General features: G+C 52.0%; 6 protein-coding genes across 6 annotated transcripts; 2 read left to right on the top strand and 4 right to left on the bottom strand.

Moving 5' to 3' along the window:
• Window positions 1-114: 114 nt before the first annotated feature.
• On the bottom strand, window positions 115-477 carry AKAW2_30216S (uncharacterized protein; the record flags this gene model as incomplete). The annotated part of the gene is made up of 2 exons (XM_041686705.1): window positions 115-143; window positions 228-477. The coding sequence occupies 2 exons, from the start codon at window positions 475-477 to the stop codon at window positions 115-117; spliced, it is 279 nt and encodes a 92-aa protein (XP_041540663.1).
• A 1,413-nt stretch (window positions 478-1,890) lies between these two features.
• Window positions 1,891-3,802, bottom strand: AKAW2_30215S (cytochrome P450; the record flags this gene model as incomplete). The annotated part of the gene is made up of 4 exons (XM_041686704.1): window positions 1,891-2,078; window positions 2,149-2,250; window positions 2,313-2,617; window positions 2,667-3,802. The coding sequence occupies 4 exons, from the start codon at window positions 3,800-3,802 to the stop codon at window positions 1,891-1,893; spliced, it is 1,731 nt and encodes a 576-aa protein (XP_041540662.1).
• A 2,260-nt stretch (window positions 3,803-6,062) lies between these two features.
• Window positions 6,063-6,794, bottom strand: AKAW2_30214S (uncharacterized protein; the record flags this gene model as incomplete). Its single annotated transcript, XM_041686703.1, has 1 exon — window positions 6,063-6,794. The coding sequence occupies one exon, from the start codon at window positions 6,792-6,794 to the stop codon at window positions 6,063-6,065; it is 732 nt and encodes a 243-aa protein (XP_041540661.1).
• A 1,665-nt stretch (window positions 6,795-8,459) lies between these two features.
• On the bottom strand, window positions 8,460-9,232 carry YKT6 (palmitoyltransferase YKT6; the record flags this gene model as incomplete). The annotated part of the gene is made up of 4 exons (XM_041686702.1): window positions 8,460-8,579; window positions 8,630-8,910; window positions 8,982-9,147; window positions 9,212-9,232. 4 exons carry the CDS (start codon window positions 9,230-9,232, stop codon window positions 8,460-8,462), a joined length of 588 nt encoding a protein of 195 aa, XP_041540660.1.
• Window positions 9,233-10,001: 769 nt separating this feature from the next.
• Window positions 10,002-11,040, top strand: AKAW2_30212A (alpha/beta hydrolase; the record flags this gene model as incomplete). The annotated part of the gene is made up of 3 exons (XM_041686700.1): window positions 10,002-10,104; window positions 10,154-10,503; window positions 10,555-11,040. The coding sequence occupies 3 exons, from the start codon at window positions 10,002-10,004 to the stop codon at window positions 11,038-11,040; spliced, it is 939 nt and encodes a 312-aa protein (XP_041540659.1).
• Window positions 11,041-11,419: 379 nt separating this feature from the next.
• Window positions 11,420-11,740, top strand: AKAW2_30211A (uncharacterized protein; the record flags this gene model as incomplete). Its single annotated transcript, XM_041686699.1, has 1 exon — window positions 11,420-11,740. One exon carries the CDS (start codon window positions 11,420-11,422, stop codon window positions 11,738-11,740), a length of 321 nt encoding a protein of 106 aa, XP_041540658.1.
• Window positions 11,741-11,873: the final 133 nt, after the last annotated feature.

Below are 11,873 nucleotides of genomic sequence, written 5' to 3'. Positions count from 1 at the left end.
GAATTCGCTTTTAGGGAGAGATAGAGAGTAGGCAACGAGTCGAGGATGGGCGCGATAAGGAGTGTGAGGATATCAATAAAAAACGTCGGAGGAATAAGGAAGGTAGGGATGCGACTAGTAATGCGATGATTCATTTTCGGAGTCTGTGCAACGAGCGGTTCGTTAGTTCCACATCTAAAATAATCGAATCTTCCGATTGCAAGGGTTAACTTGACGGGTAAACGTACAGCCTGACTCTACATCCCTCGCTGCCGCGGCGGGCATCTTCCCGGGCATACTCATCGACTCGCGCTGAAAGATACCCAGATTCTTCAGACGGACCGTTCGCATGTAGGACTGTTGCTCGGCAGGATAGTTGTAGCGTTGTTGGGGGGCCTCAGGCCAGAATTGTTTCGTGAGTGCGGCCCCCAGTGAGACGAGGGCGAGACACACGACAATAACAATGACGATGATGGCCGAATCACTGAGCTTGGTCATGATGAAGCGACTTGTGTGGTATATACGCAGACTCTAGACAGATATCGATATGATTTCGAATGTTTGTTGATAAAGATGATAGATGGTGGCGTTCAGCGATCGCAAATTGTCGTGGTCTGTGCTGGATGCTAGCTGCGGATGTGGATGTATTTGGTGGATGGAGTTGATCAGAGTGTATGTGTATAAAGTGGTGTGTAAAGCGGATAAGCGGATCCGAGTTAACGTATCACTTTGTTTGGGGCGGGGAATCGGACGGGGAAGAGAGGAAGGAGGTAAGAGTGTAAATATACGGTCGGCAGAAAGAGAAGAGGAGAAGAGAAACAGGAGGGATGGATGAGACACGCTGGGATGGAGGAGTTCGGAATAAGAATGCTGATAAGCCCGCAGCGATGAAAAATTCAAGCCGGTTTTTGGCTCCACTGTTTATTTATAAATGGGTCACTTGGTCGAGCTGGTTGGATGATTGTTGCTGCTGCTGACTGGGTTGGTTTGCTGGTTGCCCACGCGGCCAGTGCCAGTGCCAGTATCGTTGTATGTCTGTATGGTAACTAAAAAGGTACCGTGCTTGCTAGAATTACGCCAGCATCTTCCCAAAAGCCGGGCAGAGTGGCCCCATTGGCTGCGGGTGTGCCTGGAGAGTATATGATTGGCAGCTGATGGGACAAGAGTGGGTCTAATGATGAAAGAGCAAAAACACCAAAAACACCAATGACTAAGGAATTGGTGGTGAGTGCCAGGATGTGGTCGGTAAGATTCGCATTGTTCGACAGATACGCCGATACGCCGATCACGAGAGAGAGAGGGAAGAATGAAAGCACCCGCGTCGTGACTCTCTCTTCTCGCTTCTCTCTTCTCGCGACCAGGCAGCATTCCTTCCTTTCCACGTTTCTACACCACACTACACTGTGTTTAGTTTACCGGATATATCTTTTCATCCTCATGATGGTGCCCAGTCTTCGCTACCAGTCATTGTTCTGCCTACCTGGTGGGCTCCTCACCTGGTCTCGACGGGCCTACTGGCCAACGCGGTTCCGCCGTTCCCGAAAGCTTGATCGAGCGGATCGGTGCCTGGCAACTATCGCCCTTGCCTCATTGGAGGCGCATCATGCGCAAGTCGCAGTGCCCACCATCTGCTTAAAGTAAGTACTAGTTGAGTGACAGCACAGCCAGGCAGCAAGATCGACCACCTGGCTGACTCGAGCATCCAAAGATAAGTAATGTTATTTTTGACTTCAACTAGTTACGTACTTGGGCTTCTTGCTGACTGCCTCGTCTCTGCCGTATTGCCATCGCATTCTGAAACACGGGTGGAGCTGAAACACCCTTGATCCTTCTGCCCAACACCACCGACGTAATAAATCCCCCCGTGCGATCGACACTCTCAGCAACGGCGGTCGCGCACCACCAGCCCGACTACTTTCGCCGTGTGAAAATCAAGTCTAGTTCATCATGATATAACACAAAACAATCCTTCGACCGTCTGATCAAATCTTTCTCCGCATTTCCTGGCGCGAACTTCACATCAAAAGTCGTGACCAGATGTGCCACCGTTGCGCGCAGATTCTGAAGTGCCAATGGCTTGCCAATGCAGTTGTAAGTACCTAAACACAATCATTCACCGTCAGTCAACAATCATAACCTGGTTTTCTCTACTCCAGGCAGAACACATACCAATGTTGAATGGAACAAAAGCCGATTGATCGTTGATTAGCTCGGGCTGCTGGTACCACCGCTCGGGGATAAACTCTAGCGGCTTTTTATAGCTCAATTCCGCTGGTCCGTCGTTAGTCCAGTCACTGGATTTTTCGTCGCTCCGCCCACCGGGCTTGACTTACACCGTCCCATCGCAAGGGTTGGATTGATAACTATGGTGTTGCCTGGAATGGACACTCCGTTCACAGTGATGCCATCAGGAGGCATTATCCGTGGTACTCCCGACGGAACTGGCGGATACAGACGCAATGCTTCGTTGATGGCCCCGTTGAGGTGTCCCAAGTGACCAATGTCGCCGTCGTAGAAGTCTCCAAGGCCGCCATCCTTATTTACAAATGGTGCCAATTCCGCACGAAGCTTCTCGACCTCGTCGGGACGGTGGGCGAGCTCATAGAATAAAGCAACAAGAGTCGAGGCAGTGGTGTCACTATCCGCGTGAGACAGACATCTCTGGCTACTTTCACGGGAGCACTCACCTTCCAGCAACGATAATTAGCCGTGAATCTCCTCCTAGCCACTGTTGGTCCTCCTTCCCGGGCTCTTTGCCTTTGAAGGGTGCTAGAAGCGCTGCGCTGACGTCGGGAACATCAGGCTCATTCTGTCTGGTCAGCTCGGTGCTAGCGACGCAATTGCGATAACTGCTCACCCTCATTCTCTCCACCAACCTCATCTCACAGTAATCCAGGAACTTATACCATCCCCTCTTCAATCCAGGAACCTCCAAGACCATACGGAAGAGCCACATGGGCAAGTAGCTGCCAACGAAGTCCATTGTCTCCATCATGATTTGTGTGGCCCAATGGTACTCACCTTGCTCGAGACAACCAAAGCCCTCCCCGAATGCCAGGTCTCCCATCACGTCATAGGTGTATAGGTCGAACCACTTGGTCACATTCACTGGTTGACCCTCCCTTTCCATTAATCGATCTACGAGCTGCTGACGGTACCTGCGCACGCGATGCTCATATCCGCGTAGCTGCTTGCTGCCGAACGCGGTACTCCATAATCTCCGGCGCTGCTGGTGCTCGGCCGGGTCTCGACTTGTCTGCAATGACTTGTTGGGGTATGAGTGGTCGTACCAGCCGCTCTTCAAGCAGCGCGAAGCTGGGCCATGAATGTTGTTGACAGCCTTGGGATCGATGACGGATAGAGTCGAGGGTCCAATACGGACGTAGGGCCCGTACTTCTCGTGCAGTTCAACCAACTTGACATGTTTATTGTTGTTCTTCATCTGCGAAACGAGCCACAGATCCGAAACGCGGGCGAGCCATGGACCTGGGAACGATCCCAATGGGTGAATCACCAGACGATAGAGCAGTAGACTGCTGAAAGTGCCAAGAAGGTAGGATGCTGCATGCAGGGAGACGGTGACCAGGGCCTCTCGCCATGCGGTTCCCCATGAGACATGCAGGTAAGCGACCGAAGTGGCGCACAGGATACAGAAAACCTGCGTATACGTGGTGCCGTAGAGTTGATGCTCGCCTCGCCGGAAATACGTAAGATGTGAAAACACGCCCACTAGAGCGGCAGTCAGCGTCGAGGACACCATGGTTAAGTCGATATGGCTCGCAAGCGCTGAAGTTGCGACTGGGGTACTGATATAGACAGGCATTAATTTACCCTGACCCGTCTGCTTTATATTAATCAAGCGGGGTGAGAAGAGGCGACGACTCGGTCGGTGCACTAGTACGACGCCATGATGAGGGAGCAGACGGGTCAGCTTGCATTACTCGTGCACATCCCTGCAAGTCGATGACCCCTCACCACTTGGCATCTTGCTGCCACTTAAGCAACGTCCTAACACTGCGACTCATGAAAGAGTATAACTTGACCACTCATACTAAGTATATAACCGGTGGTCAGCACTTCCCCAACAATCATCAGGGCACTGCACGCATACCGCTGTCAGACAAGTCCAAAAGATGGGGCGCAAAGCCTCAAAATTGCTGTCGAAGACTATAAGCTAGCTGCATGGTTGGTGTGGGATACATGCAGGTCTTCTGCACCGTCACAATCAGGGTGGTCCGCGCACGCGATGTGAGCCAATGAACTGACTCTTCAGCCAGCTGACACCTACCAATCCAAATGCTCAAGTTGCACGCTTACTTACCTTGTCTAGTCTTCTACCACTACCAACTTGACAGTGACACAACAAGATGGGGTACAGCCCACTGACAACGACACCATTTCCTACACGGACATGACTAGGCTTTCTGACTTACCAACTTCCTTAGCCTAGTGCTCTCTGTCCGATAAGTTCAAGTGTTTCAGCCTATGGTGAAGACTGAGACATGCACGTTAAGCCCGGAGACAGTCCCCTTGGTACTAGTCTAAACTTCGTACTGGCTCGGTCCGTAGCGTCGTCCGCGACCAGCCCAACTAACCAACAGAAGCTGACCGCGAGTCCGTGTATCTCCAGTAAATATGTTATTATCCACCCAGTATCGTCTCTCAGATTATTCCAGGAACCAAACAACCAAAGTTAGAATAATCCCCACGAATCTGCCCTACATATCCTTTGACCAAGACAACATATAGAACTTATTCACCTACCACTTCGATTTCTTTCTGTCTCACCCATAGTAATACCACAGCCACATCATTCCACCTACCTCAAACCCCCAACAAAACAAGGGAAGAAAAAAGCTTATCCCCAAGAATCAAAAGCAACTCCTTACAGTATCACAGAGCAATTAAGGCGAAATCATAATAGGGTGATATGGCTACCTACCTACACGTGGCCGTGCATAACTGCATTGTCAACAAGTTATGCAAGTTTATTGTTCTTCATTGCTTACGTGATTTACTGCATAGTGGAGCACTACATAACTAGCTCATCACGGTAACTATGCTACTAATAATGCCATTGTGTCAGTGTGTTATGCTCAGCCACAAACGAACACTCACACCAGGTCCCGAAATCGAATTAGTAGACATGATGCCAAGTCGGGCATATTTGACGAGGACCGAGGTACTACATGATATTTACATTATTCGGCATTTAGCATTTTCCACCAAGTATCTATTTGTGTCTATAGTGTTAGGTAAAAATAGAAGGATTGAAGTGACGTTTAAGCATTCTTTTACCGAGTACTGGCTATATTTATGGATCTACTTGCAATCCTGCTTAGATCAAAGGGATAGTGTAATGCTCTCTCTAGCATTGAAGCCTATATACACTGAGAGTCATGATAAATATTCACATGCACACACACACACACACACACACACACACACACACACACACACAGCAACGATAAGAGGAAACGCCGAAGCATCCAGTCCGGCGGTGAAACACAGAGCGTATCCATAATCCACCCCGAGTGGGATGGTCAGCGCCCGCCTAGATCGACACAGCACTGCGTCATTACCCCCCTCCCCCCTCATCCGGTTTCGGAAAGTTGACCGAATGCCCCATCTCAAGTCCGATATTTGGGGCAGAAGTTCGTACTAGTCAAGGCCGAACAAGTAGATAGTCTTCTGTCATATCAGGCTATCTAGCGGGGATCCGGTAGATAGATAGTAAGACAACTAGTGACCGGGTTGGTGTGTTTGCTGCCAGCAGCAAAAAGATGAGAGTCGAGAGATGCCAAGTCAGCGTTCCGGATGCCACACCGGGCCGGGTACGGCAGGGCGATGATTGGCGGTGGCTGGAAAGGTAAAGTGCTAGGGCTAGGGTACGGAAAAGTCACCCTTTTCCCGATGGGCGGATGGGTTTCCCGATCGGGAAACTCAACATTTGACCGCCGACCATCTGGCGGGGATGGGCCCCATTTTCTCGGTGCGGTTATCGCAGGCAACGGAGTTGATTTTCTTTGAGTCATTCAGAATCATAATGGACTTCTGACATCCTGATTGGCCATCGCAGAAAATCAGTCCTCACATCGCCGCAATTGCTGGTGCAGGAACGCCCGGCCTTCGGTATTGGCGAACCCGCCGATCCCGAACGCGGGAATAATCCGACACATACGCGTCAGGGACGCCCCGATCCAGTCCCTGCTCACCCGACTCAATCGGTCCGAGGCCGAGAGTTGCATGGGCCGGTTGTAGAGATCAAGCCCGAGTAGATGAATTGGAGTGCTGACCAGCTGAATGGAGGCCGGAATGGCCAGCTGCGCGAAGAGGATCTTCAGGTATTCGCTGGAGGCAATAGAGTCCGGGATGGAAGCTGAGACCATGGCGGGGAGACTGAAGGAACCAAAGATGGTGAGGGCATCGCGCACCAGGAAGGCCGAGTAGGTGGCAAAGGGGATGGTGCGGCTGACGGAGCGGAGGATCTTGCTTTGGGACGGAGCAGCAGAGGTCGTGGTCTTGGGAGCAGGAGTGGGAGGGGTGGCGTTGCTGTGGCCGAACAGCTGGGCGAACTTGACGTCCTTCCAAATGCCCACAGACGAGTTGACCACAAAGGTACTCATGAAGGTGGCTACCCCTGCCATGGCATGGTCGACGTGAGGGTAGACTTGGTCCAGGATGGTCTCTGTAGCATTGGCGGCTGCAAAGGTGGCTGTGTAGAGAGACCACACGAGCAGACTGGGTCGAGAGGTCAGGAAGGTGGCAGGCTGTGTGATGGAGAGCCAGAGGTGGCGGCGGAAGGCAGGAAGCATAGGTTGGTTGTGCGATGACTTCTCAACGACCAGTCTAGATGATGGTCAGTACCACTGTCAGGTAGGTGAACAGGAGAGGAAGCTCCTACCTGTCTAGGATCATTACAGCAGGAGTGACCAAGGCTGCTGAACCTGCAGCAACCATCACATCCGCCGTGAGGAAGTCACCCAACCGGCTGCGGTGCCCCGCAAAGGGCAGGGACTGATGAACAGGGAAGTCGAAATCCATGCTGACGAGCAGCGAGCCACTCCTCGCTCTGACTGGGGAATCAGATGTAGTGGCGGTGTTGGACACGGGGCACTTCTATGCAGATAACACAAAGGAAAGCCGAAGCAAGGGAACGACGTGAGAGGATTGGTATACTGAGAGGTGGTTAGTATACAAAGCGAGTATAGATGGGGGGAATGGCGGGGAGCCACTGACCTAGATAGATGGGATGTACCGCTGAAAGCAACGCTGAACCGGGGTAAAAAAGGAGTGAAAGAGTAGAGGGTATAATGAGGGACCGACAAAATGAGTGGACAACCCCGGGTTCAAGGCTTATAAGAAACGAGATAGAGTCATGACCGCCCGCATCACCAGGTTGCCCAACACACCGTGAATCAATACTTCTTCCTACTAATCTCCCACACAAAACAGGCTGCCGAATCGAGGGGGGAACGATATTCGGCGGCAAGGGCCAATGGCATCAACCGGGCCGGGACCCGGGTACCCTCGGTGATTTGGCGATAGGCACCGCCTTACCCAAGCCGGCACTTCCTGTACCTAATGGAAACTGAGGCTTTTTTGGGTTGAAGTGGAGCGTGTTCTAGAAGGCATTGCCAGGACAGGTGAGTTGGCGATCCACCGCTAATGATGCTGTTCGTTGTGCTGCTGCTTGGAGTGGAGGGGGTGTGGCCTTGGGAAGCCCTAAACGTACCTGACCGAGTGGCCGCCCTCCGCATGATCGGCCGATTTGCAGGGTTCACTGGATGGTACCTGGCACACGTAGACTTCTCGACAGCATGTTAGAGAAGAGATGAAACAGTCCGACGGGGACACTCATCCAGCTGGCAAGTCCTTGTACCTGGGTTAGGGCCGATGGGGTGCTTAGGGGTGGTCGCGTGGTGCCGCAGCCAGTCCAGGGACTCTACAGTGCACAAGTCGATGCACTGGCAGACTAGGGCCCGAGGATGAGCTAATATCTCCCCATGATTTGCAATAAATAAGTCTAATATTTATACTTAGGCATCGCACTGCCTGGTTGGGCCAATCACCGTGCCGGATCCCGAGCATAGATAAGCATCGCAGATGTGCCCCTCTACGGATCCACTGCTGGGACGAGGCCACAGTACATCGCACTCACTATCCATTTGATTTTCGGGTCTACTTTCTTCCCCCCTACACCTCATGGTTGACGCCCGGCCACACCCTCTCTAGTCATAAAGCCACTTTATTGCTCTCGGGCTTATTTGTTCGTCTACCGTAAATCAAACCTGTCCCGCATGTGCCTGCAAATCCAGCCTGGTCACAAAAACCATAAACGAATGCCTGTAGCAACAGAACGCTTCCAAATAATTCACAGAAAAATGATCTTCGAGTCCACCCCAGATCCTCTATCCCGAGGGTCGTGTCGAGGATGGATCTCGACGTGGGTGTTATCGGCGTTGGTATCCACGCGCGGCTCACATGATCACACAGCACGAGTTCTGCTTCTTCGCAGAGGTGTAGAACATCTTCGACTGGGCACTAAGTCCCTCCGACTTGGACACCAGATCGTCAATCTTTTCTCCCCGCTCGAGAACCTGATCGGGGTTAGCATCATTCTGCCCATATGTTCTCGCGCAGCACATACGCTCTCGATGGTCTTGTGAAGAACGATCTTGGTCTCGTCCAGCTCCTTTTGAATCTTAAGGATGCTATCCACCTGGTGTGGGTCCTGGTATGCCTGGATGTAGGTCTTGAGGGAGGGGAAGGGCACCGGATCACGGGAGGAGGCGGCGTTCGGGTTAAGGGAGAGGAACTCGTCGAGCATCTTCGAAAGGATCTGGTGAGCAGCCAGGGATGGATACTCATTGTCGCTAATGATGACTCCGGCGATGCCTTGGGTTCGCGCGTAGACGTGGAATGTGAAATCTGTAGGCGACCGGCGGTCAGGGGCTGCCGCAGAGGGGATAGAAAGATGACACCGAGGGACGCCAACTTGCCTTGTTCTTGAATGTCCTGTCTCTGTCCTTGTTTCGTCCGTTCGGCGACGGTCTTACTGAACATCGTCATGAACTCGCTGACGCTGCCTTTGGTGAAGCGCGAGTAGCTGCTGAGGTCGCGCTCGGCGCAGAGCTCCACGGCGGGAGCTTGAGCATTTTGGAGAATCTGCGAAGATGAGTGCGGTCAGATACCAGAAATAATGAGCAGAGGATTTTCGCCATTTCCTTACCCCTAGATAAACGAGCTTCATGATGGCGAGGATGAGACTGGGAGAGGCTGACGTCGTTGAGCTGGCAAAGTTGCGGGGATTCCCAAAGAAGGGTCCCGACCGCCCTTCACCGCCCTAGTGCCTGAGGCAGTAACAGATCCCTTTCTAGCTTCCATCTCCTTCGCTTCTTCTCCTCATTTCCACTTCGCCAAAGCGTCTATTCTCGCCTCTTCGGCATACCTATCGGCACTGGTCTTCTGATAAGAGGGGAGTCATGCTGTGGCTTATCACATGACTCCTAGAATGGACTGTCTGCTCAGATGCACAGCTGCATTCCAGAAGTACCGGTTGCGTGCCGTGCCACTGCTTCGACACCCCAAGCCTTATTTTTCGGGCATCTCCGAAGTTGTATGGGTATTTGATTGACGAGGCTTGCTCCTTCAGGACTATAGTTCCTAACCCGCTATGGCACCTGTTAAAGTCAATTGCATGTGCCATGATGTGCAGAGATGCGCAGAAATGCCTCGGGACCCTAACACGAGGCTTCAATAGGCGAATAACAGTTACTTGTACGCCGCCGTATCTCAATCCGCATTCAACTGAAACATACGGAATGCACCAACAACTAGGATGTCTAACTTGTGCCAATGAGGTGCAATGATGAACAACTTTCGGTCAACTTAACCGCTCTCCGTCACTTCGACGTAGTTCCTACGCAATATTGCACATTGCCTTCCTACTAATGGCAGTGTGATCTAGGCTTTGTAGACACTTGGTTGCTTGAGAAAGTCGATACCTCATCATCTTGGAAATGACAGGAATTCAGCTGTCACCGTTAGGCTACTTACGTAACTATGCAGATAGCAGAGATATCTCGAATACTGGTGAACAGGCCAACATTTTAATGCTTCATGGTCAGAACCAAGTAGTTCAGGTTGTGTACCGGCACTGACCCGTCTGTAGGCCATGGTCAGTCGATTGATATGTTCCACCACAAAACGCACTTCCTCCAAGAGGCCCTCAATTCAGGTGGGTCTCAGAGCAACCGATCACTACCACATTTCAAGCTCCATTACAGTGAAGCGCCCTTCGACGTGAACGGCCCAAATATGGAGTCCAAGGTTTGGGGGTATGGGATTTTTGACTGCCAGCGAATCTCGGGCCTGGAACATAGTGTGAAGCGTGTGCTAAAGCAGCTGGAACACCTTAATCCGGTTGCTGGTATAATTGGATTTTCGACCGGTGCTACCCTGGCGATGATCATCGCATCCTTACTGGAGGAGCGAGATCGCGGCCTTATTTTTGGCGTCAGTGTGGGTATAGTATTTGTGTAACTTGACCGATTCTATGGCTTACATTGGCAGACCACTCACCCACCGCTCAAGTTTGTCGTCGCATACAGTGGTTTTATGCTCGGCCATCCCATGTATAGAGATCTGTATCATCTGAGGATTCGCACCCCTACCCTACTATACCTTGGCGAAGTGGACACAATGATCACGCCGAAGTCTACGTACCGCCTGGCAGAATGCTGCAGTCATGCCGAAATTCAGACCTTCTGGGGGACACATTACGTTCCCAGACATCTGAAAACAACTGATGTCGCTGTCACCTTTGTCTATCGGTGTTTAATCGGTGAGCCCGAGGAAGAAAATGAGCAACGAAGCCGGTCGGCACCGAAGACGGATGAATTGACCCTGAACAAGCACCAGGAACCGGGAAAGGCGTTCCCGGCTAAGGCTCCCAGACGACGGCTAAGAATGCGGGATGCGACGCTGGCTAAAAAGCCTTCCGGGAGCGCCAAGCAAGGGATGGCTGTCACCACACGGCTTAACACACGGCTTGTGTAACCTCTGTATGCCCTCCACACTAGATCGTGAGATAGGCTCCATCGAGGACCCAGTTGGAGGGTTGGAAATGCAACGCCAGCGTTCAGAATCTTACGAAGGGCCTCTCTTGTGCCTGATCTGACCTTCTGAATGCAACTCTACTATTAACGCAAACAGTAAGCCTGCCACGAATGCAACGACATCTAGCGAAACTAGCCATGTTCAGCCTCAGACGGGGTCAGGTACGATCTGGCAAGACAAAGGCATAAATAGCCCTGTTCAACCCTCGTTCTTCTCATCCTCATCATCATCAGCCATTCGCTCAATCATCAAGCTACTTCTATCTTTCGATTCAAATCAATCTTCTAGCACTCTTTCGAGTCACCACTCCACCGTCACAATGAAGTTCACTGCTGCTGCTGCTCTCGCTCTTGCCACTGTGGTTGTGGCTCAGCCCTCCGTCCGCGGCCGCGCTGTCAACCACATCCCTGCCCCTGCCGGCATGACTGTCTCTCAGGGAGCCGACTCCTGCGGTAGCGGCAACCAGCTCTCCTGCTGCAACAAGGCCACTTATGCCGGTGACTCCACTGAAATCGACAGCGGTCTCCTGTCTGGCCTCTTGAGCAACCTCATTGGCTCTGGATCCGGCTCCCAGGGTATTGGCCTGGCCGACGACTGCTCCCCGCTTGACCTCCAGGGTATGTATTTCACTATAGGATAAGAACTGGCTCTGACATCTATAGCCCTTGACCTCGTCGGCCTGCAAAACTTGCTCAACGACCAGTGCGAGCAGACTGCCGCCTGCTGCCAGGGCAGCGGCAGCGACACTGTAAGCAATGAACCACCTGACCCCT

Source organism: Aspergillus luchuensis, chromosome 3 (assembly GCF_016861625.1).
Source record: "Aspergillus luchuensis IFO 4308 DNA, chromosome 3, nearly complete sequence".
Lineage (NCBI taxonomy): Eukaryota > Fungi > Ascomycota > Eurotiomycetes > Eurotiales > Aspergillaceae > Aspergillus > Aspergillus luchuensis.
Note: the sequence above shows the minus strand (reverse complement) of the source record. Positions and strands in the feature narration are given on the sequence as shown.